Consider the following 26,273-nt stretch of genomic DNA (forward strand, 5'->3'; position numbering starts at 1 on the left):
AAGTGGATATTTGAGGTTAAAATGCTTAGACATTCAAGTATCTGTGAAACTAAAACCAGAGCATAAAGTCTTGAGATTTGGCAAGAAGACACTCATGGTTGGGGGCAGGGGGATCGGTAGGCTCAGAAGGAAAGACAATAGGTTATTATGTACGTAAGGTGACAGTTATAATCCAAGCCTTTGGAGAGTTTAAAGGGCTAAGAAGACTGTTGGCTTGCCACTGGCTGGGAGACTTTCAATTCAGCAGGTGCAGACAGGGTTTTGTGTGCAGAGGGAAACAGACAGGAGGCAGGCAAGGTGGAGGAGCATAAGAGCAAGATCATGGAATTATAAGAACCAAGGAGCAGCTAAAGGGCATCCCTTTGGGAATACGGAGAGCTCCCTCCGCTAAGGCTTGAAGGAAAAGGAAGGAGCTAACTGGAAAACACACAGTAGTTGACAGCAGTATGGTGCCCGAGAAGCTGGATGAAAGCAGATATTTTTGGTAAGGTGGGTCACTTGCAGGGTGAGTGTTCAGCAGGGTGACACGAGAAAGTACGTGATGGTCTTGACTTCAAGAGGGGTCGAAGAAGCGAGGGAAGGAGTAGTGGAGATTGTCAAGGGAAGAGTGGAACTGGTGGTGCTTCTTATACAGCGAATTGATTCTTTAAAAAGCAGCTGCCAGATGACCTCTAGAAGTCTCTTCTAACATGATCATTCCAGGATTCTATGACTGCTGAGTGAGAACATCTCATTGACAATAGGATACATCCCAATTCCACAACTTCCTGGTGCCTGCACTGTCTAGAGAGAAAGAAATAGATGTGCGAGAATAATACGTAGCCTAAGCAGTTTAAAACACTGGTTAAAAGAGCCAGAAAAAAAGAAAGAAGTGTATCTGAGAGGGTTAGTGTTACCAGAGACAATTTTTGGGATACTGGTTATAGTGCAGATCTTGACAACTAAAGCTAACTCCAGAGTTGATTGGTTCTTCTAAAGCTGGGTTCTCACCTGGGGGCAATTTTGCTCTCCATGGGATAAGAGGCAATGTCTTGAGACATTTTTAATCGTCACAACTGGGTGGCATCTAGAGGTTAGATTTGGGATGCTGTTCAACACCCTACAATGTACAGGTTAGCATCCCCCCCGCCCCAACAGAATTATCTGGTCCAAATGTCAGTAGTTGCTGAGGCTGAGAAAACCTGCTTTGAAAGAACCCCAAGAAAGAATCTGGTGGCAGGTGTCTTGGTAGGAGGTGGAGCTTTGGACAGGTGTGTGATGGACACTCTTGGTCAGCTGACCCAACCTCTATTTGCAATGAAGGACCACCCCCCTCCCCAGTTTTTGGAGTCACTGTTATGGGGAGCCACATGACCATTCTAGGCAATGAAATGCAAGAGAATTTGCTGGATGAGGCTTCTAATAAGATACCCCGGGTAAGTTATCATCCCCTTTGCTGTTCTTCCTGCCTGGACCCAAGCCTATCACCTGGAAGTGCAGAACCAACAAAACTAAAATCAACAAATGAAGAAGGTGGAGCCAGAAAGAGCTAGTGATGCCCCAGGGGACATTTGGCAATGTCTGCAGGCTTTATTGGTGGTCCCAACGGTGGATATTCTAGTGGATAGACACAAGGGATGCTGCTCAGCATCCTATACTGCCCAGGACAGCCCTCGGCCCAAAGAGCTCTCCAACCCCTAGATGCCAAGTGTGCCACAGTGGAAAAATCCTGCTTGTAGAGAAGGCACGATGGAGCTGTTGCCTGAGTCCTAGATCACCTGCCTTAGGATTTCTTGCAATGGGAATTAAAAAAAAAAAAAACAACAACACCTGTTTTGTTTTATTCTCAGCTCCTGAGTTGGGCTGTTATTTGAGACTGAATGAATTCCAAGTTGCTACAGCAGGAAAAGCTCTTTGATTTTAGCTTGTCACAGGGTAATCTCCAGGGGAAACTTTCTTTAGATTATTCTTACTGGCACTTTCCAGGATTGCACGGGATATCCAGTTCCATCTTTGAAACAGAAGGAGGACAACCATTCGGTAGCGTCTTTTGCTAGGAGATGCCAACACCATCGGTCCCCTCCACCCACGTCACCAGTAGGTTCAGCTGGATCCAAAATCACGGGCCTAAAGGAGTCAGAAGCATTACATGCTTTTTAAAACCAGTGGCCTCAGAATCGGGGGCCCAGTCTACTCTTAGCCCTAAGACAATGTGTCCTATGTTTTAGATGCCGGTGATTCAAATGTACTGATACAGCTCAAAGTGATTTTCTCGAATTCAATTATATTCGTCAATAGTATTTCGAAAGCTGTTAATTATCATACACAGGACAGCATAATATAAAGCTCTCCTTCCTGTTAGGTCAGCTGAACGATGCTGCAGAATTTAATCAACTGTAAGGTCATGTGGGTCACGCCCATGGTAGCCAGCCCATGGTAGCTTGTTCTGGCTTTCTTCTCCCCTATTCTTTCTCAAAGCTTTTTTTCTTTCCTCTCTTTCCTTTTGTTTCCTTTGGTTTTTGTGCTTTGCCGGGAGCACTGAATAGACATAGTAAGATTCCCTGCTCTTCTTGAAGGATAGCATTTTTGTGGGTGCGGGATGCAGGTCTGAAAGAATAGATAAAATCTGATCTAATAAAACTCCCATAGGATGAATTAACCTTGAAGGAATGGTAGCATTATTTCTCAGGGACATACTTCTGACCCCTACACCTCTAAGATCTGCTAACCAATCTATGCTTTCCCTCCAACCTAGGAAGATGGAAGCGACCACCCAGGGACCTGTACCTTGATCCTTCCTTTTCTCTTCCTCCTGGATTACATTCTCTCCCACCCTACCCCGGCTCAGGATTTCCATTTCAGAGACTATGGGAGGTTCTGGTGGTCGGCACCCTTCCACCCCTAGCCACTGCCCTCCTCAGTTTCACGTGGGGAGTAAAGAATCACGACCCCATGGGGGAGAATCCAGGTCATTGGAATAGTGCTGGAGGGAATCAGGTTAAGAAAAGGAGGCAGGGGGTGCCTCCGTGGCTCAGGTGGCTTCCTTCAGCCCAGGTTATGATCTCAGGGTCCTGGAATCAAGTCCCACATCGGGCTCCCTACTTAGCAGGGAGTCTGCTTCTCCTTCCCCTCCACCTCTCTCAAATAATTAAATAAAATCTTAAAAAAAAAAATGGAGAGGTCAGGGTTTAGGGCACCTGGTTTTCTGGATCTGGGTGAGTAGGAAGTTCCTCACAGTCTCATCCTCAAAGTTGTAATTGACTGTCCAGAAGACACAGAGCTGCTGATATTTTGTGACCAACTCAAGGACTGTCCGGAAACCTTCCGCGGTGTCGAAATTCTCTGCCCCACTCCCCTGCTCCCAGGCGTAGATGGTGAGCAGCTCCAAGGCGTACTTTGGGGGCAGAGACCCCTTTTGCTTCAGTTTCCTTTCACACTGAGGGAAGAAGGGAACATCAGACAATACTAGTGAAAGCAGGGAGGTGCAGTGAGATTAAAGAGCCCTGCAGAGGCCATACATTCATGGCCTCTGGGGCCACAGCAGGGCAACTGAGTCACGGGACGCAGTGCTGATGGGACTGGTCTGTGGGAAGTCTGAGCAGGGCAGCCTGGCAGGTGCTCGCTTAGCAGCATGCAGATTTCTGGGTCGGGCTTCGGCCACATATGACTCCCTAGAGTTATAATATAATACAGCGACCACTTACAAAACACCTACTGTGTGCTGACTGTGGAGACAGACATTTTAAGTGGCATTTATAATCCTAATTCTTAACCCCAGCAAGCAGGCATAGATCAACGTTTCTGACGAAGACAGGAGCCTTGGGGTGGGGAAGTGACTCGCTCAAGGTCACACTGTAGCCCCAAGCCCTCTGAGCACCCTGGGGCTAGGGGGTACCTACGGCCATCTCTCTGAGTTTCTGGGATGGAAACCACAGAGCTCAGGGAGCTGTACCCAAGAAGGAGACATCTCAGATGCTGTGCTAGACGTCAGCTGTCATGGAAATACTCAGAAGCTCCCCTGCATGCAAGACAGTGATGGAAGGGAAGGGAGGCTGACCATTATAGAAAATGACCCCGCCTGTAGCTTCACCTTGTCTTCAAGGATGGCACCTGCGTGTACTACATGTGGGGGCCGAGCAGGAGGTAAGCCATGCTGGTGACCTGTGGGCATGTGATCCTAATCTCCCCCACCCTTTGTAGGAAGAATAACTGGGATTCCTGGGTGTCAGAGCAAAGACAAAATAAACCATACATGGCAGCTTTGATGGTAGGGGGTGCTCTGTACCCCACCCAACTTAATGGGGTTGGTGATAACTCCACAGCGATGTGCAGGATTAGTGGACAGATTCATGAAAGTGGGTCAGCGCCCAGCATTTAAGAGCGTGGGTAAAGGAAGGACTTGGTGAGTACCGGGTGAATGGTCACAGCACAGGATAAAAACAATTCTAGATACCTGCAACGAGAGCGATCATACCTGTTTGTACCAGTGCTTCACCAGACGAATTAAATCTTTCACTTTGGTGGGCCGGGAGGCCACAAAGCTGCATTGCAGCTCCGTGAAACAGGTGGAAAACTCTCCTCCCTCAGCATCTGAGGATTTATACAGATCGATGAGCTCAGCGTAGATCTTGGGGCTGGGTGGGGAGCCAGAATTCACCTGACCTAGTATGGGGGAGACATTTAGTTTATGCTTTAATTATGTATAAAAGTAACCATTTTCAAACATTTTTGACCACTAATTCTGGGAAATGACTTTGAATTCTATTAGTATATTTGGATTTTTGCTGTCTAAGATACTGGAAACATCACCAGAGTGATGAGATATTTTAAAAAACTATGTGGTCTATAGTAATATTGGTGCTATTATTAAGGTTAGTTATCTAGATTTGTACTGGCCGGTACTGTAGCCACCAAACAATGTGGTTATTTGCATTCAAATTAACTAAGGGAAATTAAATAAAAAATTTAGTTCCGCAGTCCCACTAGCCACATTTCAAGCTCTCAGTAGATATAGAACATTTCCATTATCACAGAAAGACTTTTTAGACAGCACTGATTGGGAGTTTGCTAACTATGGCCAATAGGCCAATGTGGCCCACTTCTTGTTTTTGTAAATAAAGTTTTATTGGAACACTGCCATGCTCCTTTGTTCATGTATTGTCTATGGCTGCTTTCAGGGTACAATGGCAGAGTTGAGTGGGTGTAACAGGTACTACACTGTCCTCAAAGCTGAAAATACTTGCTACTTTACCTTTAAAAAAAATAGCCAAAAAAAAAATAGCCAACTCCTAATCTATACTGTTATTTCCTCTCTAGAGACACTAATAACCATTCAGAGGGAAGGTATCACAGTCTTCTTGATTCTGATTTGAAAAATGCCTAAAATAGCCTTGGTTCCTTTTGCTACAGCATTATGGATCTGTCATTCATGAACTGAATTTCCAAAGCAGATTGAAGGCCCCAGATTTCCTGTCTTTGCCCTAGAATTCTTCCCAGGCTGTTCTTTAATTTCACTAATACTTGTGGCATTTTATCTTTAAATGTGTACAGAATTCCTGTGTACCCCATTCTTTAATAGGTATTGTGAGCGATATCACAGGAACATAAGAATAAGAATATAAGGAATATAAGGAATGTGGTCCTGGCCATCCTCTGGATACTTAGGTAAGACAGGACGTGTGAACACGTCTACAGGTCTAAAGGACTGCTGCCATTACTCGTGCCACCTGCTGGGGGCACTAGATCTACAAGCCATTACTAGGTCATGTGGCTTTCCTTCCACCTGCCTTGCCCCATCAAGGCAGAACCATGTCTTCCTCCTCCAGAAGCTAAGGTCTGGGGTTCTCACCGAGCACATTAAATGCAGGCAACACATCAAAGTTCACACTTTCGTTGAGCACTTTGGATTTCAAAGAGAAGCTCAGCACCCTGGGAGCCTTCCATTTTGAAATCTCAAACTTCACTGCAAACTCTTTCTCCTGCTGACAGGCTACTAGCTGTTTATGGATTTCCTTGATGATACGGCATCTCTCGTTTTTTTGGGAGGTGTAACTTTTAAGCGAGTCTGGGAACACGACGAGGTCGGCATCGGAGCCAGTCTTCAGAGCTGTGCCTTTGCCGGTCGACCCTCCCTGGTGAAGAAAGACAAGCTGAGATCCAGTATATTCTAGATCCTGAGCCCCTTACCTCCAAGGGCTGGCAGCAGTGGGCTAATTAATGATGTTGCCAAGGGTCGTTCCAGGTTAGGGTCCAGTTAGGGCTGAATCCAAAGCAGAGCGTTCAACTTTTCAAACAAGTAGTTTGGCTTGAGAAAGGTTTTCTCATGCCCTTTGATGAGCTTATTGACACACAAACAACTGAGGGGGCTAGTTATAAATTACCCACATCTCCAGTCAACTTCCTAAAGATTCCTCCCTAACAGCATTTAGCTTTGTATGAATTCCTGTGACCTGAGAGAAATCAAACTGGATGCGATCATTGCATTAGAAGTTCCTCATCTGTTCCCTGATTTTTTAAAAAGATTTTATTTATTTATTAAGAGAGACACAGAAAGAGAGAGAGGAGAGAGAGAGAAAAAGACAGAGAGAGAGAGAGAGAGGCAGAGACATAGGCAGAGGGAGAAGCAGGCTCCATGCAGGGAGCCCGATGTGGGACTCGATCCCGGGACTCCAGGATCGTGCCCTGAGCCAAAGACAGACACTCAACCACTGAGCCACCCAGGTGCCCCTGTCCCCTGATTCATCTGTTTCCTCCTGCAAGCTGGGGGTCACGGGACGAATATTCATAATTTAGGTAGGGCTCTGCAAACTTTCTGTAAGGAGTCAGATAGTAAATGTGGGCTATATGTGTCCCTGCCACATAGGCTTCTTCACTTCCTCCTCCCTTCCTCATTCTCTTCCTCCTTACCTTTCTGCTCTAACACTCTGTTAGGCACAGCTCCTTAGCTGACAGCATTTTATCTATAAATGTGTACAGAATTCCTGTGTACCCCATTCTTTAATAGGTATTGTGAGCGATATCACAGGAAGATAAGAATATAAGGAATATAAGGAATGTGGTCCTGGCCATCCTCTGGATACTTAGGTAAGACAGGACATGTGAACACGTCTACAGGTCTAAAGGACTGCTGCCATTACTCGTGCCACCTGCTGGGGGCACTAGATCTACAAGCCATTACTAGGTCATGTGGCTAGTTTGAGGGCAAACTGGGGAGAAGCCAGCTGCCCCACAGAGAACAATCCCAGTGCCTGATGTGGGGCACACCCCTTAGACTTGCTGCCCCGGTTCCTTCAAAAAGCTCACTCGATTTTTATAGAGAACACATCTGTTTTACCCATGGGCAGGAAATGCCTGGCAGCAGGTTAGAGGCGAGGGGAGGGTGTTCGGTTCCCTGTATACAGATGCTCAAACCCGCTTCATTCATGCAGCTGCTTTGTGAGTGTTGACCTTCGCTGGCCAACAGATGTAGGAAGTGTGTCACCCCATGGACAAGAATCACCCTATCTGATGAATCTCTAGCTCAGTTGATGAGACTTATCATGCTGTGGTCATTAAAACATGAAAGAGGTCATTTTTTTGGCTCAGTACACACTGAGCTTGGAACTGGTAGTGGTTTGAATGGTAGCACCTCCAACAGATCTGCCGGGAACTCAAGAACCTAACTTAGCTGAACAAAGGGTCTTTGTAGATGTAATTGAGTGAGGGGTCTGTGGACCCTAAATCCAATGGCAAATGTCCTTAGAAGACAAAAGAAAGAAGAGGAGACCTGCAGAGGGGAGGTGATGGGGAGACAGAGGCAGAGACGGGAGAGCTGTAGGTCCAGGCCAAGGCCACTAAGGGCCACAGCAGCCCCAGGAAGCTCATACAGGGCCACAGGTATGTCGTCAATGAAGGAAGCAGTGCGCAGGCACCTCCCCCCGCCCCGTGGAGAGCTAGGGTCTGGGTGCCCATCTCACCTGCTCCCCCACCCCTCACTCCCTCATCCCTCGCCCTCTGCCCTACATCCGGGGGCAGAGCCAGGCACTGCAGAGGAGCTCCCCTTTGCTCCCTGCCGTAAGACCCTGTAGGAGAAAGGCCAGCGCTCACCTTGACGGTCTTCTGAACCTTTGTAGCTGAATGTTGGAAGCAATTTTTTTGAAGGAATTTACAGATGAAGTCAACAGCTACCGCGATTTGGCCTAGGAAGTTTTTGTTGGGCTGTAGAAAGTCCTTGATAAACTTATCTAGAAGATGGCCCGGGGTTGCGTACAGCGGTGCTGGCTGGGAAGGCAGAAGAACACTCAGCACTGGCACCACACACGCGAGAACATATCGGAGAGTTAGGGTAGTGCCCAAGACCCCCTCCCCCCCAGAAACGAATCTTGTGAACTGTTCCTTCCTCCCCCCAGGAGAGATCTGACCCCCCCCCCACCACCCCCGACTGGAAGCTGTTCTGGGTGTGGCACTGCCTTCTGTGGCCTGTCCCTTTTAACCTCAGATGCTCCCTTTGTCTCCCATTGGCGGCAGGGACTGCGGATTGCTGCATGATCACACGCGCATGCCCTCTCAGGCTTTATCAGCTTCTGTTGCACACACATGCCTGAGGAGATTGTTTTCCTAGGGCTGCCCTAACAACACCCTCCCCCCACCCCGGGGTCGGGGGGCTTCCAAGAGCAGAAATGTATTCTCTCACCGAGACTAGAGGTCTGTGCTCAAAGCGTCAGCAGGGCCAGGCGCTCTCTGGAGGCTCTAGGGGAGGAGCCTTCCTTGGCCCTTCCAGCCTCCGGAGGCTCCAGCAATTCCTAGGCCTCTTGGGCTTGTAGACACGTCACTCTGGCCACTGACTCTGTCGTTACACAGTCTATTCTCCCCACTGTGTGTGTCTGCGTGCTTTCTTATGAGGACACCAGCCACTGGAGTCAGCTCCTGCTAATCCAGGATGACCTCATCTTAACTAATGACACCTGCAAAGACCCGACTTCTAAAAGAGATCACATTCTGAGGATCCAGGTGAACATGAGGGAGGCTGGGGCATCAGGGTTATGTAGAGAGATTGAGGGCTAGAAGCGTTAAAGCAAATTAGATTTGTGTTATTTTCAGCCTTGAAATTCGTGGTTTTCTGTCCTTTTCCTTTTCTTTCTTTCTTTCCCCTTCCTTCTTTCCCTCCTTCCCTTCCTCTTTTCCTCCTACTTTCCTTCCTTCCTTCCTTCCTTCCTTCCTTCCTTCCTTCGTTCTTTCCCTCCTTCCTTCCTCCCTTCCTTCCAGTGCTAAGAGGAAATAAACATGATGTTCTGTATAAACACTGTCCTTTTGCTGGTGAGGACAGACAAGATGAGCAGGGGCAGGGTGGTCAGCTTGAAAGTTGAAGGTCAACCTTGGCTGCCTCCAGATGTTCTTAGGGAAACTCACAGTTGCTTGAAGGCAAATTCATGGCCAGTACTGTCCTTTGCACAGGGCTGAGTATGGGGGCGGGGGCGCGTGTTCACGTATAAGTGTGCACACGTGCCCTCCAGCGTCCAGATGCCCTGATGCAGCTCTTTATGGGCCTGAATCCCCTCTGACAGCTCTCTCTCTTGAGAGGAATGGCCTCCTAGTTCTGGAAACAGAGGCCGATTGAGTAGAAAACAAAAAGAGCGAAAGCTGGCATCAAAAGTTGGCTTAGGGGTGGCATGAGAACTAAATGCAGTGTGGGCTCCTAGGCTGGGGAAAGCTGGCTATCGAAAACATTCTTCGGGATGCCCGGGTGGCTCAATGGTTGAGCACCTGCCTTTGGCTCAGGTTGTGATCCCAGGGTCCTGGGATCGAGTCCCACATCGGGCTCCCCATAGGGAGTCTGCTTCTCCCTCTGCTTGTGTCTCTGCCTACCTCTCATGAATAAATAAATACAATCCTAAAAAAATCATTCAGATAATTGGCAAGATCTGGAAATGGACTATAGCTGGGTGGTAATAATATATTCATCTTAATTTCTGGAATTCGATCATTACGTGTGGTTAGCTAAGGGAACGTCCTTATCTGGCAGCCGACTCCAAAGGCTCAGTATAAACGAGATACACAACACTGATGATGATGATGATAATGATAAGTGTGTGCGCTCACACACACATATAGAACATAGCTAAAGTGGTCAAAGGTTAAACATTTGGGCATCCAGGCAGATATAGGGGCTCACTGAACAAGTTTTACAACTTTTCTATATGTTTGAAAGGTTTCAGGATAAAGTTGGGGGGAGGGTAGAAATATTTTTTAAAAATCTGCTTTAGGAAACCTGGAAAATTGAGGTCAGGGAGCAAAGACCAGAGTCCAGTGAAAGTCAGGACAAGGAGTGTCCAGAAGGACACCACGTTCCTTCTGGATCCAGGCGGGAGCTCCCCATCCAAAGGGTCCTTCCCATCCACGGTCCCAGGCATTTGGGAAACTCATTTACACCTCCCGTCTTTGCTCAGTTGGCCCTCAATGTGCTATGCCCAACAGAATGTAGATCCAAGCCTACCACACCTTGGATGTAAATTAGTCCCATGTCTGTTAAAGGTGGAATTTGGTTGATCTATGTGGCCTCAAAAGACACCTTTGTCCTACTGCCACCTCATGACCCCCAGAAAATGGAACGGATTCAGTGGCCTAGACTGATAATGTCCTCGTTGGATCGTCCTTCTCCAATAAGCTCTGGGAGCGCAGGGGCATTCTGTGGGGGTAGATTTGCTTCCCCTGTTTGGGCAGAGGGTGGCTGTCCTGCACTCACTGGCACTCTGCTCAGTGTGTCCGTCACCGCCAATCCACCTGCTTTCTCTCCTGCAGCAGTTAATTGAAATCTGCTGGTGCCCTTCTCTCTTTGTTCAGTTTTGCTCTTTACCATCATTTAAACAGAAAAAGGTGGCCCATCATGGTGTGTTATCAATGGAATTATGTCCTGCTAAAAGATATGTTGAAGTCCCAACCTCTGATACCTGTGATTGTGACCTTATTTGGACGTAGGGTCTCATATGAGGTAATCGAAGTGAAGATGAGGTAAGCACTAGCTGGGTTAAGCACTAATCCAATAGGACTGGTGTCCTTATAGGAAGAGGAGGGAGACACAGACATGCAAGGAAGGCATTGCGAAGACACAGCACAGGAGGCCATGTGGCAACAGAGGCAGAGATGAGGGAGGGACGTGGCCACAAGCCAAGAGCACCAGCAAGCACCAGAAGCAAGGAAGGATCCTTCCTGGAGCCTCCAGAGGAGCACAGGCTTGCCCACACTTTGACCTTGGACTTCTGTCAGCCACCAGTGTATGACACTTTGTCACAGCAACCCTAGGAAATCTACACATGGTGCTCTTGGGTAAGATTGCAATCTGGGTGTCAGGACACCCCCCTCCCCGCAGCATGATGTGAGCTGTACTTGTAAAGCTCTCTTACCAGAACATTCCATGATGGTCCAGGTGACTCATTCGGGCTGAGAGCAGACAACCAGCTCTGAGCTTCTTGCTTTAGCAGTTGCCAAGATGCGTTATCTTTGCTCACATTATTGGTTGGGTCAGTTGGATCCAAGATTACTGGCCTACAAATTCCATTAGATTAAAAAATCAGTAGAGCTGCATGTGGAAGAAGAAATCCATGTTGGGGAAAGAGGACTGGAGGAGGGTGTCTGGTAATCTGGACTCGAGAGCCCGCGCTTCCTTTCGGTTGCTCAGGTGCTTTGTCTGAGATGTCTAGACCCTCTGCTCCTGCCCTCTCTGCTTTGCAGTTATGTTAATAACATAATAAAATGGCTAGCCCCTTCCTTCTACAAGAGGAAGCACCTCGCCAGTGTTTTGGGGACAAAATATGGTGATGGCCTGAAATGTGAAAAGCATTGGTCAGGCTCCCCTCTTTCAGACACACCCCATTTTCCTTGCCTCCCCGCCGCTGCTGGCATTTTTTTGGTGCATCCCTGGCTGGGGAGGATGGGGTACAGCCTGGCTTGCAGACAAACAGATAAAGAGAGAGGGTGGAGAGAAGCTTGGTACCTCGACGACCGGAGCTGGCTCAGCAGAATATTCCGGACTGTCTCATTCTCAAAGTTGTAGTTGACTATCCAATAGACACACAGCTGCTCCTGCTGTCTGATTAGCCCCAGGACAGTTCTGATGCCTTCGGCGATGTCAAAGTTTTCTGCTCCGCACCCCTGTTCCCAGGCATAGACTGTCAGGAGCTCTAGGGCATACATGGTCAGCAGAGGTGAACCTTTCAGCTTTTCCTGGCACTGTGGGAGAAGAGACAGGCTGTGGCTGATCTGGGGACCCAGTTCCCCCTGTGCCAGGGGCCTGAAATCAAGGAATCAGAAGTCTATAGGAAGTCACCATCTCCCACCAGTGACTAAAATGAAGCCATGCCTAAAATTCGATGGATTTTAGTATCAAGTGTTGGCAAGGATGTGGAGCACCTGAAACTGTCTTATGTTGCTGATGGGAGGGTCATTAGGTACAACTATTTGAGAAAACTAATGTTGGCAGTACTTCCTAAAGTTAAATATGTGTATTATTATATATATTTAATATACTATATATATTATGTGATGACATATAATGTTTTATGTACTATATAATAATATAGTCTGCATGTGAATTTATTATGTACACATTTTTGCATACATAATATCACATATATATGTAACTATATATACACACATATCGTATTCCTTATAACCCAGGACTCCCACTCCTGCATATTTACCCAAGAGAAATGAGTGCTTTTTTTTTTTAAAGATTTTATTTATTTATTCATGATAGTCACAGAGAGAGAGAGAGAGAGAGAGGCAGAGACACAGGCAGAGGGAGAAGCAGGCTCCATGCAGGGAGCCCGACGTGGGATTTGATCCTGGGTCTCCAGGATCGTGCCCCAGGCCAAAGGCAGGCACTAAACCACTGCGCCACCCAGGGATCCCGAAATGAGTGCTTAAATTCACAAAAAGACAAGTAGGGGAATATCCATAGCAACCTAATTTGTAATAGCCCCAGTTTGGAAATGACCCAAATGTCCATTAGCAGAATGGATAACTGTGTGGTATATCAAGACAGCAGAATCCTACAGAACGACAAAACACCACAACTATGTTCAAAAAGAGAGATCTCTCAGATGTCACTTTGAGCAAAAGATGCAGCATACGTATGGTACCATTCCATTGATTTCAAGTTCAGAAACGAGCAGAACTGATTTGTGGTGACAGACATTAGGACATTGGTCATTTAGGGGGAGTATTAACAGGGAAGGGGCTTGAAGCAGCTGCCAGATGCAGGAAAGGTGCCCTATTTTGATCTGGATGTTGCTAAAAAGGATATAAAAGTGCATGGACCTGGGGGGACCTGGGTGCTCAGTTGGTTAAGCATCTGATGCTCATTTATTAAAATTTTTAAAAAAGATTTTATTTATTTATTCATGAGAGTCACACACAGAGAGAGGCAGAGACACAGGCAGAGGGAGAAGCAGGCTCCCTGCAAGGAGTCCAATGTGGAACTGGATCCCAGGACCCCAGGATCACACCTGAACCAAAGGCAGACACTCAACCACTGAATCACCCAGGTGCCCCAGCATGTGACTCTTGATTTGAGTTCAAGTCATGATCTCAGGGTCCTGGGATGGAGCTCTGTGCTCAGTGGGGAGTCTGCTTGAGAGTCTCTCTCTCCCTCTCCCCCTCTCCCCACCTTTCTCAATAAATAAAATCTTTACAAAAAATGCATTGATCTCTGTACTTAAGAGTGTTGTACTTTGCTGGATATGGATGATCTTGGTTAAAAGGAATTGGACGACAGCGCTAGATCCGTCATTTGAAAATTACCTGTTGGTACCAATACTTCACCAAGAGGATCAAATCCTTCAGTTTCCTGGGACATTTGTGAAAAAACTTCTGCTGGAGTTCTGTGAAGCAGATGGAAAACTCGCCGGGGTGGGCTTTTGTCATGTCCAAGACTCTTTTGAGCTCTCGATAGATCTGGGTGCTGGGCTTCTCGCTTAAGCCTGGTGCGAAAGAGAGATGTAGAATCTGTGGTGTGTGGGTGGCCTGCCCTCAGTGAGCCAACGGTGGAGGTCGGCTGTGGCCTGACAGCACACCTGGGCTACTTCATCTGCAAGAGAACCGGTGCGTTCACCTAAAAGGAGAGGGGTGGCTTGCCTCGCTTGATAATAAAATGACTATCGTGAAAATGGCATGGTAGTGGCCCACGACAAGATCAGCAGAAAGTGAAGGATGGAAAACACAATTATAAATGAGGAAGGGGCGGGGCGCCTGGGTGGCTCAGTGGTTGAGCATCTGCCTTTGGCTCAGGACATGATCCTGGGGTCCTGGGATCAAGTCCCACATCAGGCACCCTGCAGGGGCCTCCTTCTCCCTCTGCGTGTGTCTCCTCCTCTCTCTCTCTGTGTCTCTCATGAATAAATAAGTAAAATCTTTTAAAAAATAAATAAATAAATGAGGAAGGGGAAGTTCCAAATTAGTAGGGAAAGAGGGCTTCTTTAACAAAGGGTATTGGGACAGCTGGCATATACCTGGAAGGAAATAGGGTTTATACACTGCATAGAATATATTCTGCTATCGAGCCCAGCTGGTGAATGCTGTTCCAGAGAGTCAAGGGTACAGGGACTCTGAGGGGGCGGTAAGGTGAAGGTAAGGTAAAGGCAGGGTGCTGGAGGCCAGCAGGCGGTCACAGGCCCCCCCCAGAACTGGACCCTGCAATGCCAGGTAGTGGTTTTCAAACTGGCGTGCCAATCAGAATCCTGCTGCCCTGCTAATGTGGAGCATGGGCTCAGGAGCCTCTCAGGGCCACCCTAGCTCTGCAGGAGGTCTGATACCCAAGTGGAGGGAGCTCGGGCCTCTCTTTTTTGGAGGTGATGCTGATACCCATAGAAGTTTGAGAACCACTGGTGAGGGAGTGAAGAAGCAGATGCCAGGGAGGGGAGGGATGTCAATAGGTCACAGAATTTCTTTTTTTTAATATATATATATATATATTTTAATTTTTATTTATTTATGATAGTCAGAGAGAGAGAGAGAGGCAGAGACACAGGCAGAGGGAGAAGCAGACTCCATGCACCGGGAGCCCGACGTGGGATTCGATCCCGGGTCTCCAGGATCGCGCCCTGGGCCAAAGGCAGGCGCCAAACCGCTGCGCCACCCGGGGATCCCAGGTCACAGAATTTCAACAGGATTCCCACTCTTGCTAGCTGAGCTCCACTGTTTACAAGCACATTTTAAAAACACATAAACAATCGAAGCCAGTCGCCAGCTTGTTCCTTTCATTCCCTCGGACAGATACTTAAGAGTTCCCCCCAGTAGGTTGCTTTTCTCAGAAAGCGATCCTTTCTGCGTCCTTTCCCAGAGGGATCTCGGCTAGGAATGCGCGGTTCTCGCGCCATCTGGTGGCAACTTCTGGCTACCACGTGCGAGAAAGAGCGGGTTTCTCGTTTTCACAGCATCCTTGCATGTTGGGGTGAACCCAGCAGAGGGCGCTCTGGCCCAGTCTCCAGCCACCGTTCTCTTGAACAAGAGAGAAAATAGGATTTCCTATGAATTCTGAGTCACATGGGACCTCTTCACTTTGACCCAGCCCTTGTCTGAGGGTAGTTCTTATCATCCTTAAGGTCCTGTAAAGCAGCCATTTCGAGGCTGATCTTAGAGTTGGCAAAAGCGGCTAAGCGGTGGGACCAGGATAGGAACTGAGGGCTGCCTACCTTCCAAACCGGTGCACTTTTCTCTAGGTTGGTTGTCTGCCTGTCAATGTGAGTCACTGAGGTGCGTGTGTGTTATCTTAAAGGCATCCTGCCTCGGGGTTTAGAAGATCTGGGCTTTTATTCTAGGTCTTTTATTTTATTTTTAAAGATTTTATTTATTTATTCATGAGACACACACACACACAGAGAGAGAGAGAGAGAGAGAGAGAGAGGCAGAGACACAGGCAGAGGGAGAAGCAGGCTCCCTGCGGGGAGCCCCATGCGGAACTCCATCCCGGGACCCTGGGATCACACCCTGAGCCAACCCTGAAGGCAGATGCTCAACCAATGAGCCACCCAGCCATCCCTTATTCTAGGGCTTTTAGAACTGGGTGTGTGAAGAGAGTAAGCCTAGCACAGGAGGGACCTCCTCTCTTGAAGGTATGTGGTCCCTGGCTTTGGGCCATACCAGTGGTGTCTGTCCCATCCCCGGCCTAGAGGACCCACATAGCTGTCTGCTGCCCCTTTCTTTGGCTTTGCTGTCCCGACACACCTCTCCAGGCCAGTGCCCTCCACACACCCAGGAGCAACTCACCCAGAGCATTGTAGGCAGGCAGCACCTCAAAAGTGATGCTCTGCCATTTTGTGGACAGCTGGAAGATGAGCCCATCTCTGAACCTCTGGACCTCCATTTTGGCCGGCAGCTTCATGGTGAGCTGACAGGTTTTCAGAAGCTGCCAGATCTTGTTGAGGATTTTATCTTGGCTTTTTTTCTGATCCTGGAACTGCTCAAGGTCACTGACGAAGATGACAATCATCCCATCTGAGTTGCCCCTCAACACTGTTTTCCTGCCATAGGAGCCACCCTGCCAGTGACAGAGATGCAGATGTGAGACTCTGGAGCCTTTGGGGGTCCCCCAATGCCCCAGCAAGCAGTAGTAGTTCTCAAATCAAGCAAAAGCCACAAATGTCACCATAGTCTTAAAAAAATTGAATGGCAGGAGTCCATTTGTCCATCCAAAGACCTGAATCGGGATGCCCACTGTAGCACTTTTCATACAAGCCTCTGACTGGCGGCAGCTCAAATGGCCATCAGCAGTGGGATGGGCAAATGTGGTGTACTCGCACACTGAATACCATCCAGCGTCGAAAGGATAAAGGAACGCTGGCACGCAACAACATAAATTTCACAGACAGGACGGGGTCAGAGAAACCACACGATAAAGTCACCCCGTGCACGATTTCATTTATATCCGGTGATCAACCTGTCTGGTTTTCCCAGGACAGCCCCAGTTTTAGCACCAAAAGGCCCGCGTCTGAGAAAACCCCTCGGTCTCTGGCAGACCAGGATGGTTGGCCACCCCACAATGATGCAAAGTCAAAAAAAAAAAAAAAAAAAAAAAAAAAAAAGAGGCGCAAGGAATCTATGGTGCCAGAAGTCAGGAGAGTTGTTAGGAGGGTTGGTGGGGAGGAACTGGATTGTGGGTCAAGAGGCTCTTGGGCGCGAGGAGGCTTTGTTTCTCAATCTGGGCGTAGGTTACACAGGTAGGTTGTTTGCGGCAATCGATCGGGCTGTACATTTAGATCCGTGCCCCTTTCCTAGGTTATATTTTCATTAGGAAAAAGCGAACAGTATCGAGAGGCACGATGGCGTAGTGGTTAAGGGCACATCCTCCCAAGCAGACAATCTGGGCTGAAATTCGAGCTCTGCCTCCAGCTACTAAGTAACTTCCTCCTGCTTCAGGTCCCTCATCTGGGCCAAGGCCCAGGGACACCAAGTGTCCAGGTGTTTCTACTGCTAGGGCTGCTGGGCATGCAGGAGGCGGAGGCCAGGAGGCCTTGGGAGTGCAGGTAAGTAGGGCTCCAGGGCTAGCGAGTTGAGTTGAGAGGGGCAGGGGTGCCTCTGACTGCTCCCACCCTAGGATCCTGGCATCTTCCCAGCACCATTTCCTCCCCGAAGGCCCGAGATCTTCAGCCCTGGGATTCCTGCCCCTAGCAGCAAACATTTCTACCTCACGAGAGCCACCCCCTCTTGCCATGGAGAAATTACAGAGCGACAAATTACAAACTTTGGGTGGTTCTACTGGATCACCCAGCCTCGGTTTACTCCTCTGTAATACGAGGCGGATGGAAACAATAACGGCGAAGAACCGCAGCTCACTTATTGAGCGCTAACTATGTACCAGGCCCTGTACTAAGAACATTGTATGCTTAAGCCTCATTACAGTTTGAGATGACTATTGCTCCTCTCCCATTTTACAGATTCAGAGACTGAAGCACAGGGGGTTAAGCAACCTGCCCGGGGGTGCACAGTAGTAAAGGCAGAGCTGCTCCTAAACCCCTCCATCGCTTCCGTCGAGGGGGGTTCAAGATGAAGTCTGGTGCACCCAAGGCCTGTCACCTGGAAGGTGCTAGGGACCATGTCACTCCCCTTCCGGTGGCCATGGAACCTCCTGGCTCCTGGAAGCCCTGACACCCCCCCCCCCCGCCGCCCCCCAGCCTTCCACTCACTCGAACCACACTTAGTGCGGTGGGGATCTGCTCCGTTTCCTGCAGGGCGGCACAGATGGTGTCCACGGCGTCATCTATCTGTTTCTGGCATTCTCCGTAGGGCCTCAGGGAGTTCTGGATCAATTCGTCCAGCCTCTCTGGCTGCACAGAGTACAGATGCGACCCCCAGATTCCCATTGCTCCTGCCGGAGGCTGTGGTGGCAGCTAACTGAAGACGAGGGAGAGGAGAGGGAGCCACTCCTTTTGCCTGGAGCCAGGAGCCAGGAAATCAAAACTCATTCAAGAGCCAGGAAACTGCAAATCACCAGGAGAGAGCCTAGAAACCGAAACCCAGAGTGCTCCCGGCTGACTTCCTCAATCTAGATTTCTGCCCACCCCCCACCCGGTGGACAGCAGCCTGTCGGCTCCTCCCAGGGCGTCCTTGTGCTCAAACGGATTCTGCAGCCGCCTTAAGGATGCCTTGATAAATGCCAGTGTGTCCTTGAGCACATCGCCAGCTCTATTTGTGCCTCGACTTCCCCATCTGTGAAATGGCATAACAATGGTACTTCTCTCACAGAGTTCCTGTTAGAACGGGGAGGGGGGAGGGGGATGCTCAGCAAATGCTACCTAGGAAGTTGTTAAGCAAATAATCTTTTTACAGGGGACAGGGGTCATCTTTGGAAGCTCTTTCCCTTTTCCCCCTTGTTAAAAAACAAAATCCAATGGCGTACATCTGAAGATCTAATTGGCTTTTTTGAATGATTCATAAGTCGGGCAGCATCCCACCTAGCAAGTAGAAAGAGCTCCAAAAGTTGTACACAGTGGAAGGTTTTTATAGGAAGGAGGGCGGGGCAAGAAGCTATGAAGGGGAAAAGAAAGGACCGGTTCAGGCCAGGACATCTTTTTTGGGCCAAAGGACTGGACCGGCAGGGTGTTTATCCTGCAGATGACATCACTAGTGCTGATGGGGAAATCTCAGGCTGACCCTTCAAAGGTCCCATTCCAGGCATAGGTTAAAATTGTAATTAAGTCTCGGTTTGCTGTCACGGGGTGGAGGTGAGGGGGCAAATGATTCCACGTGGGGCTTGGTTTTTCCTTTTTCACACCCTTGTCTCTGGGGCCAGGGAAGTCAGAGTCCATGGGGCAGTGAGGGGAAAGGGACCCAGAGAGGGGACTGATTCACTTGGGGACACACGGAAAGGCAAAGATTGAGCCAGGCTCAGGTTTCAGTTCTGCTGCTGGGTGATGTGGGACACAAAGGCAGAGGGGAAATTTAATTTAATTTAATTTTAATAAATTTGTTTTAAAAAAGGAAATAAAATGAGATAACCTTAGAACCCCCAGCCCATTGATAAATCCGTGAGGCAGGCGGAGTATAACATTCTCCAGGAAATCCCCAACTGTCTTATTAAAGTTAACGCTGCCTCTGGCTCCCTAGAAGGAAAAAAATGACCTCAGCCTGACAATAGCCAGGCCTCCAGGATCCTGGGAGTCTTCTTCAGCATACGGAATCCTTTTGGAACGTCCCTTCTCTTTACTTCCCCAACCCCAAAGTATATAGTCAGTTGCCCCTCACAACCCTGGGGCAGCAGCTCTTTCTGCCCAGGGGTCCTGTCCCTGTGCTTTAATAAGACCACCTTTCTGACCAAAGATATCTCAAGAATTATTTCTTGGCCACCAGCTCTGGACCCCACCAAACACACTAACATTCCAAAACTATATCACTGGGCACGTATAGATCCTAGAGTGGTCTGCAGGCGGGACCTTCTTGCACCCAGTTCCTCAGCCTGCATGTGGATGCTTACGAAGCCCCAGCAGGCACCTACGTGGCCCAGCAAGGATGGGACACAAGCCTAGGAGTGCATAGGCCAGAGGGGAAACAGATGTGCAACTCCATTCAGAACTATATGAAAGGGGATCCCTGGGTGGCGCAGCGGTTTGGCGCCTGCCTTTGGCCCAGGGCGCGATCCTGGAGACCCGGGATCGAACCCCACATCGGGCTTCCGGTGCATGGAGCCTGCTTCTCCCTCTGCCTGTGTCTCTGCCTCTCTCTTTCTCTCTGTGACTATCATAAATAAATAAAAATTAAAAAAAAATTTGAATCAGAACTATATGAAAGTGAAACCCCCTGAGGGCTCCCATCAGCTGCCTCTATCTAGCAATAATAAATAATACAGAAGGCAGAAAAAAAATCCCTGGGATGTGGAAGAACAGAGCTCTTCTCCACTGTGATGACTAATTTTGTATGTCAACTTGGCTGGGCCATGGTACCCAGATATTTGGTCAAACATTATTCTAGATCTTTTTGTGAAGGTTTTTTCTTTTTTTTTTTTTTCCCAGTTGAGATTAACATTTCAATCAGTAGACTTTGAATAAAGCAGAATGCTCTTCATAACTTGGGTGGGCCTCGTAATCAGTTGAAAGCCTTAATAGAAAAAAGACTGACCTCTCCTGAGGAAGAAGAAAATCCACCAGTAGATGGCCTTCAGACTCAAGCTGCAACATCAACTTCTTTCTGCGTCTCCAGCCTCCCCCCTACAAAATTGGGACTTGCTAGCTTCCCCAACAGTACAAGCCAGTTCCTGAAGTGGATCTATACATCCTATTGCTTCTGTTTCTCTGGAGAATCTTAGCTACCACACCCACCCGATAAGGGTCTTTCCTTGTCCTTATGACTGTTCCTGCCACATCTAGAGGTAGGCTGGTCAGGGGGTCGGTCAGTAGGCTCCTTTTCTAGGTGAGAATATGAAGGCTCCAAGAGGTGGAAGGTCACACAGCTCATAGGTTGTCTGGCTAGGTTCTAACTCTGCATGACCTAATTCCAAAGTCCATGCTTTATTATTATTATTTTTAACACATTTTATTTTGAAATAATTTGAAGCCCTGAGAAAATGTGGGAGATCAATACAAAGAAATCCCTTATGCCCTTCCCCTCAAATATTTTGCCACATTGGTTCCTCATTTATCTATATGGACATCTAAGGTATTATTACGGTATTGCTGTTTTTTGAGCACATGTTGCAGATATTATGCCCTTTTAGTTTAGTTTTTTTTTTTTTTTTTTTTTTTTAGTTGACTTTATAGGGACAACTGGGTGGCTCAGTGGTTTAGCGTCTGCCTTTGGCTCAAGTTGTGATCCTGGGGTCCCGGGATCAAGTCCCACATCAGGCTCCCTGCAGGGAGCCTGCTTCTCCCTCTGCCTGTGTCTCTGCCTCTTTCCGTGTCTCTCATGAATAAATAAATAAAATCTTTAAAAAAAATAGGCTTTATATTTTGAAGTAAAATTAAGCAGAAGGCCCAGAGATTTCCCAGAGATCCCCTGCCCTCCCATGCGCAGCCTCCCCCGCTATCCACATCCCCCCCGCCCCAAGACTGGAACGTTTGTTAGAACTGATGAACCTTTGACATGTCAAAATCACCAGACCTCTTTCCTCTTCGATACTTTGACATGTATCCCCTAAGCACATGGATAGCTTGTTGCATAAACACAGAACGGTGATGGTGATGTGGTTTAGAATTTTAACACTGATATAATGTTATCATTTCTTATAGCACATATAAGGAATAGATTCTTAAATTTTTAAAAAAGATTTTATTTATTCATTCATGAGAGACACACAGAGAGAGGCAGAGACATAGACAGAGGGAGAAACAGGCTCCCTGCAGGACTCGATCCCAGGACCCTGGGATCATGACCTGTGCCAAAGGCAGCTACTCAACCACTGAGCCACCCAGGCGTCCTTTATATTCAAATTTTAATAGTTCTCCTAAGTTGATCTTTATAGCCTCGCCCCCCACACCCCCCCCCCCACTCTAGGATCAGATGTTTTCTGGAGTTGTCATGGATCACAGATGGACTCCCCGGGAAGCACTGGGGAAGGTATGGTGTCAGTTTGGAGGGAAGTTCCCTGCGTCCTAATTATTGGTCCTTGAAGTATATCTATGGTTCAGATTGAGCACTTCCCTGGTTCGTGGGTCCATTTTCGTCTGCTCCTAGGGACACCCTATTTTATCACCAGCTCCTTAACTCTCTGGGGCTCAGGGCCTCCCAGCTACCCCTTGACCCTTCTCCTTACAGAATTGTGTCCACCTAATGGGAGAACGTTGTCTTGTGGCTGCTGTTATTTCAAGGTCCACCATCCCCTGCACTAGTAGGGGGACCATGATGATGTCTGCTATGGAGGAGGCACCTTGAACTTCTTAGCAATGCTGGGGGGCATATTGGCCTATTCCTCACGGCCTCCATAAAGTTGTCTTCTCTGCTCTTCCATGAGAGATCATTTGGTGGGTCTTTTGGCCTTAGGTGGCCTATTACCCCCCTCCCCAGGTCCATCTCTCTGACCTTGGAGAGAGAGACCCCATCTTCCTCCATCCTTCAGACAGTATTGTCATTTGGATCTCACTCAGTGTGGCGCTTAAACTTTTTCATTTTTCTAGTTTTGCCAGTGTCAAGCTTGCATCTTCTACTGGGCTCCTGGCCAGCATATGAAGTCCTGAATTCCAGGAGGGATTTCCAAATCAATAAACTCTTCTTCAACAGCCCCTTGATCAAGTCACCTTGGGTCCATTCCCACTCATAGCCACCTGACTTGTTGCTACACATTGGCTGGCTCTTCCAGCTATTTGGGGGTACAGGTCCATCCCTCCCTCATTAGGCCTAGAATCCTCGGCTGGCTTATTTTGGGACTTAGCCCTCGTTCTAGGCCTACCATGCAGGAGGGAGAGTGGGTGCAGGTCATGAGAGCCAGCGGGTAATTTATGGAAGAGAGGCCACTGCAGCGTCTCCTTGTAAAGGGTAGGGGAGATGCAAGCTTTTAATAGGAAAGGTGGCTGGGCCATTTCTGCAGCTCTAATGGTTCAGAAGAATCTGAGGACTCAAGATCTTCAGGGGCGTCACCCTTATGTCTCCAGGCTGTATGTCAGAGTCCCATTCTTTCCCAAGTAGAGTCCTGATCTTAATTAGCAGAACTGATTGAGAGTATGTAACTCTTTTACACCAACAAGGGTGGCTATCATCAAAATGATAGACAATAACAAGTGTTGGGCAGGATGCGGAGAACCCCCATTCACAGCTGGGGGGTGTGTCAATGGCACAGCTGCTGTGGAATATGGGGAGGTGGGCCCTCATGGTTAAACACATGTAAGCCGTAATTTCATGATTCCAGCAATTCTCTTGGGCAAATACATACACCCAAGAGAAATGAAAATCCATGTTTACATAAAATCATATACAAACATTCATAGCATTTTTCATAATGGCCAAAAAGTGGAAACAGTCCAAACATTCATCAAAGGATGAATGGACAAATGTGGTCTCTTGATACCATGGAATATTGTCCAGTAATAACAAGGAATGAGCACTGACATATAAGTTACAACACGGATGGACCTCGAAAATGTGATGCTAAGTGAAAGAAGCCAGACACAGAAGGACAAATATTGTGTGATTCCATTTATATGAAGTGTTGATAATAGAAAGCAGATGAGTGATGGCCAGGGATTGGGGGCAAAGGGTGATGGCAATGCAGTGACTACTAATGGGTTTCAGGTTTCTCTTGGGCTGATGAAAATGTTCTGGAAGTAGTATAATGGATCCCCCTTGTAACGTGGCTTGCCTTGTGAATCCTAAATATAAACTTTGTGACTATCTCCAAACCAGCTGAATTGTACACTTTAAAAGTTGAAATTCACAGTATGTGAATTATATCTCAATGACAATTTTTTTAAAAATTAAAAGTTAAATTGAACAAAAAACAAAAAACACTTTCTTTGGAGCTCTACATTGCGCACTGTGCGTTTCTGGACTGGGTCCTCATTTCCTTCTGGCTTCTGGCAATGGAGCCTCTGTGTGTGCTACCAAGGAGGCCTTCTGGCTCTCTGTTTAGCATTCAATTGCTGATTGATCACATTCAGCTTTTCATATTTTTTTCCCCTAAGGCTGTGGCTTCTTACTAAGGTTTTTGTTGTTGTTTTTAAAATATTTTATTTATTTATTCTTGAGAGACAGAGAGAGAGGCAGAGACACAGGCAGAGGGAGAAGCAGGCTCCATGCCGGGAGCCCGACGTGGGACTCGATCCGGGGACCCCAGGATTGGGCCCTGGGCCAAAGGCAGGTGTTAAACCGCTGAGACACCCAGGGATCCTCGTTGTTGTTGTTGTTTTTTTAAAGATTTTATTTATTTATTCACTAGAGACACACACAGAGAGGTAGTGACATCGGCAGAGGGAAAAGCAGGCTCCATGCAGGGAGCCCGATGTAGGACTCAATCCCAGGACCTCGGGATCACGACCTGAGCCAAAGGCTGATGCTCAACCACTGAGGCACCCAGGTGCACCCCCTCACCCCCGTAAATTTTAATAGTGGCTAGGGCTACTCCCTTTTTTCCTGCATTTTTCTGAACTTTTCTTGCATGCATATGTCTCCATAAGAACTTCAGTATCAGTTTGTCTACTTCCAGAGAAAAGCGCACAAGTGCATTTTTGTGGATGTCTTTAGGATCATTAAATGTGTAAATCAAGTTAAGATTGACGTTGAAGGGTGTGGCTATATCAGGAAGCCCTCAAAAGTTACAATGGGGTTACCATGTCAATACCAGGGTGGCCATTGTCAAAAATCAAGGAGCTAAGAGTAAAATAAATCCCTGCTTGGATCAGCCCAGCCCAAGTGACTGGTCCTCCTTACCTTCTACCTACTGGATCTACCCCATTTCCCACCATCTCACAATTGGGGTAACCTAATTCAAGAATCATTTTGAGGGGGAAGCCTAGAGTCCCTGTCATGAGGTGGAAGTTATTCAGACCAGCCACCAGTTCCTCCCAGGAAGACATCCAGCAACTTGTGAGGCCAAGGCCAGGTCCCCACCTGCTGCTGGACACTTGGTGGGGTAGGTCTCTGCTGCCTGCAAGTGTCTGCCCTGAGCTCTTGGAACTGGCCAACCCCAAAGGGCTAACTTGGGGTACTGAGAATCCCATCCCCTGATATGCAGGCAGGCAGTGAGGTAGTCTAAGAAGACTCTATTAGCACCATGTGTCCTCAGCATCAGTTCAGCTGCCAGAGTGGGCAGGATAGGGATGGAGGCACACAGGTGGTGCAGGTGGTAGGGGACCCTCCTAGCCCTAGTCCCAGGGGAAGCAGAGGAACTGCTCTCTAGCACTGTCTCTCTCCAAGCACAGAGCTAGTGGGGGGAAGGCCCTTCCTCGCCCCCAACCCTATCCTGCATCCCTGCAGTGGCTTGTGTACCTCAGTTCCTATGTGGAAACCCTAACCCTACTGTGATGGTATGAGGACCTGTGGTCTTTAGGAGGCGATTAGGTCTGAGGGTGGAGCCCTCAGGAATGGGATTAGTGCCCTTACAAGAGGAGGAGGGAGGGGTGACTAGCTCTCTGCCATGTGAGGACACAAGGAATGTACAAGCTGGAAGGCTCTCAGCAGAACCTGACTGTGCTGACTTCTGCCCCCAGAACTGCCAGGAATAATTTCTGTTGTTGATAAGCTACCTGTTCTGACGTTCTTTGTGATAGCAGCCCCAAGGGACTCAGCACCCGACAGGCAGTGCCCAGCAACAGGCCACGGAGCATCAGACTCTCTGAGACATGCAGGGGGGCAGTAGGGGCAGGGGGTGGGGAGATGCATAATGGCTCCTGCTGGCCTGCCTCCTCCTGGACCTCCCTCTGGGATGGACCACCCCCTCACCCACCCAGACTACAGATGTTCACAGTGCAACTGCTACGGATGCTGTCCCAGACTCTGGTTGTCAGCGCTAGGCATCTGTTCCTCCCTGCGCTATGAAGGGTGGGAGACTCAACATTCACTCCTGCGGGCCCTGCAGCCAGAGTTCTGGCTGTAATTCAGATTGTGCTAAAGAAGGGAGACCGAGGCATCGTCCTGCTGAGCTGATGGCGAGCAAGCCCAGACAACCAACATTCTGGGTCTGGCCCCCCGCTCTGTGGCTGTGAGGCTGTGGCACAGTGACAGTGCCATTGGCAGCAACAGCTTCCTGACCGGTGATTCAGCCATGGTACTCTAATCGGAAACCCACAGCCCGGTCACAGCCCCTGCCTTCAGCTCCTCCAGACCATCCAGGGATTTAGATCAAGTCCCTTTCTGCTTATGATTCTTGGACTATTCCATTTTCTGTGCGGAGCCCTGACTAAGAG

General features: G+C 48.3%; 1 protein-coding gene across 1 annotated transcript in view; it reads right to left on the minus strand.

The window, feature by feature from the left end:
• Positions 1-1,807: 1,807 nt before the first annotated feature.
• OAS3 (2'-5'-oligoadenylate synthetase 3) overlaps positions 1,808-26,273 on the minus strand; it is a 43,915-nt gene continuing 19,449 nt past the window's right edge. Inside the window, exons 16-25 of the mRNA XM_055323277.1 lie at positions 18,135-18,338; positions 16,219-16,489; positions 13,756-13,934; positions 11,948-12,183; positions 11,358-11,499; positions 8,065-8,238; positions 5,828-6,110; positions 4,454-4,641; positions 3,177-3,415; positions 1,808-2,106 (exon numbers count right to left, since the gene is read on the minus strand). Of these exons, the coding sequence (XP_055179252.1) occupies positions 1,938-2,106; positions 3,177-3,415; positions 4,454-4,641; positions 5,828-6,110; positions 8,065-8,238; positions 11,358-11,499; positions 11,948-12,183; positions 13,756-13,934; positions 16,219-16,489; positions 18,135-18,338 (2,085 nt within the window). The 3' untranslated portion in view covers positions 1,808-1,937. The remainder of the gene's footprint in view (positions 2,107-3,176; positions 3,416-4,453; positions 4,642-5,827; positions 6,111-8,064; positions 8,239-11,357; positions 11,500-11,947; positions 12,184-13,755; positions 13,935-16,218; positions 16,490-18,134; positions 18,339-26,273) is intronic.

This window comes from Nyctereutes procyonoides, unplaced genomic scaffold, assembly GCF_905146905.1.
Source record: "Nyctereutes procyonoides isolate TBG_1078 unplaced genomic scaffold, NYPRO_anot_genome, whole genome shotgun sequence".
In the NCBI taxonomy this organism is placed as follows: domain Eukaryota; kingdom Metazoa; phylum Chordata; class Mammalia; order Carnivora; family Canidae; genus Nyctereutes; species Nyctereutes procyonoides.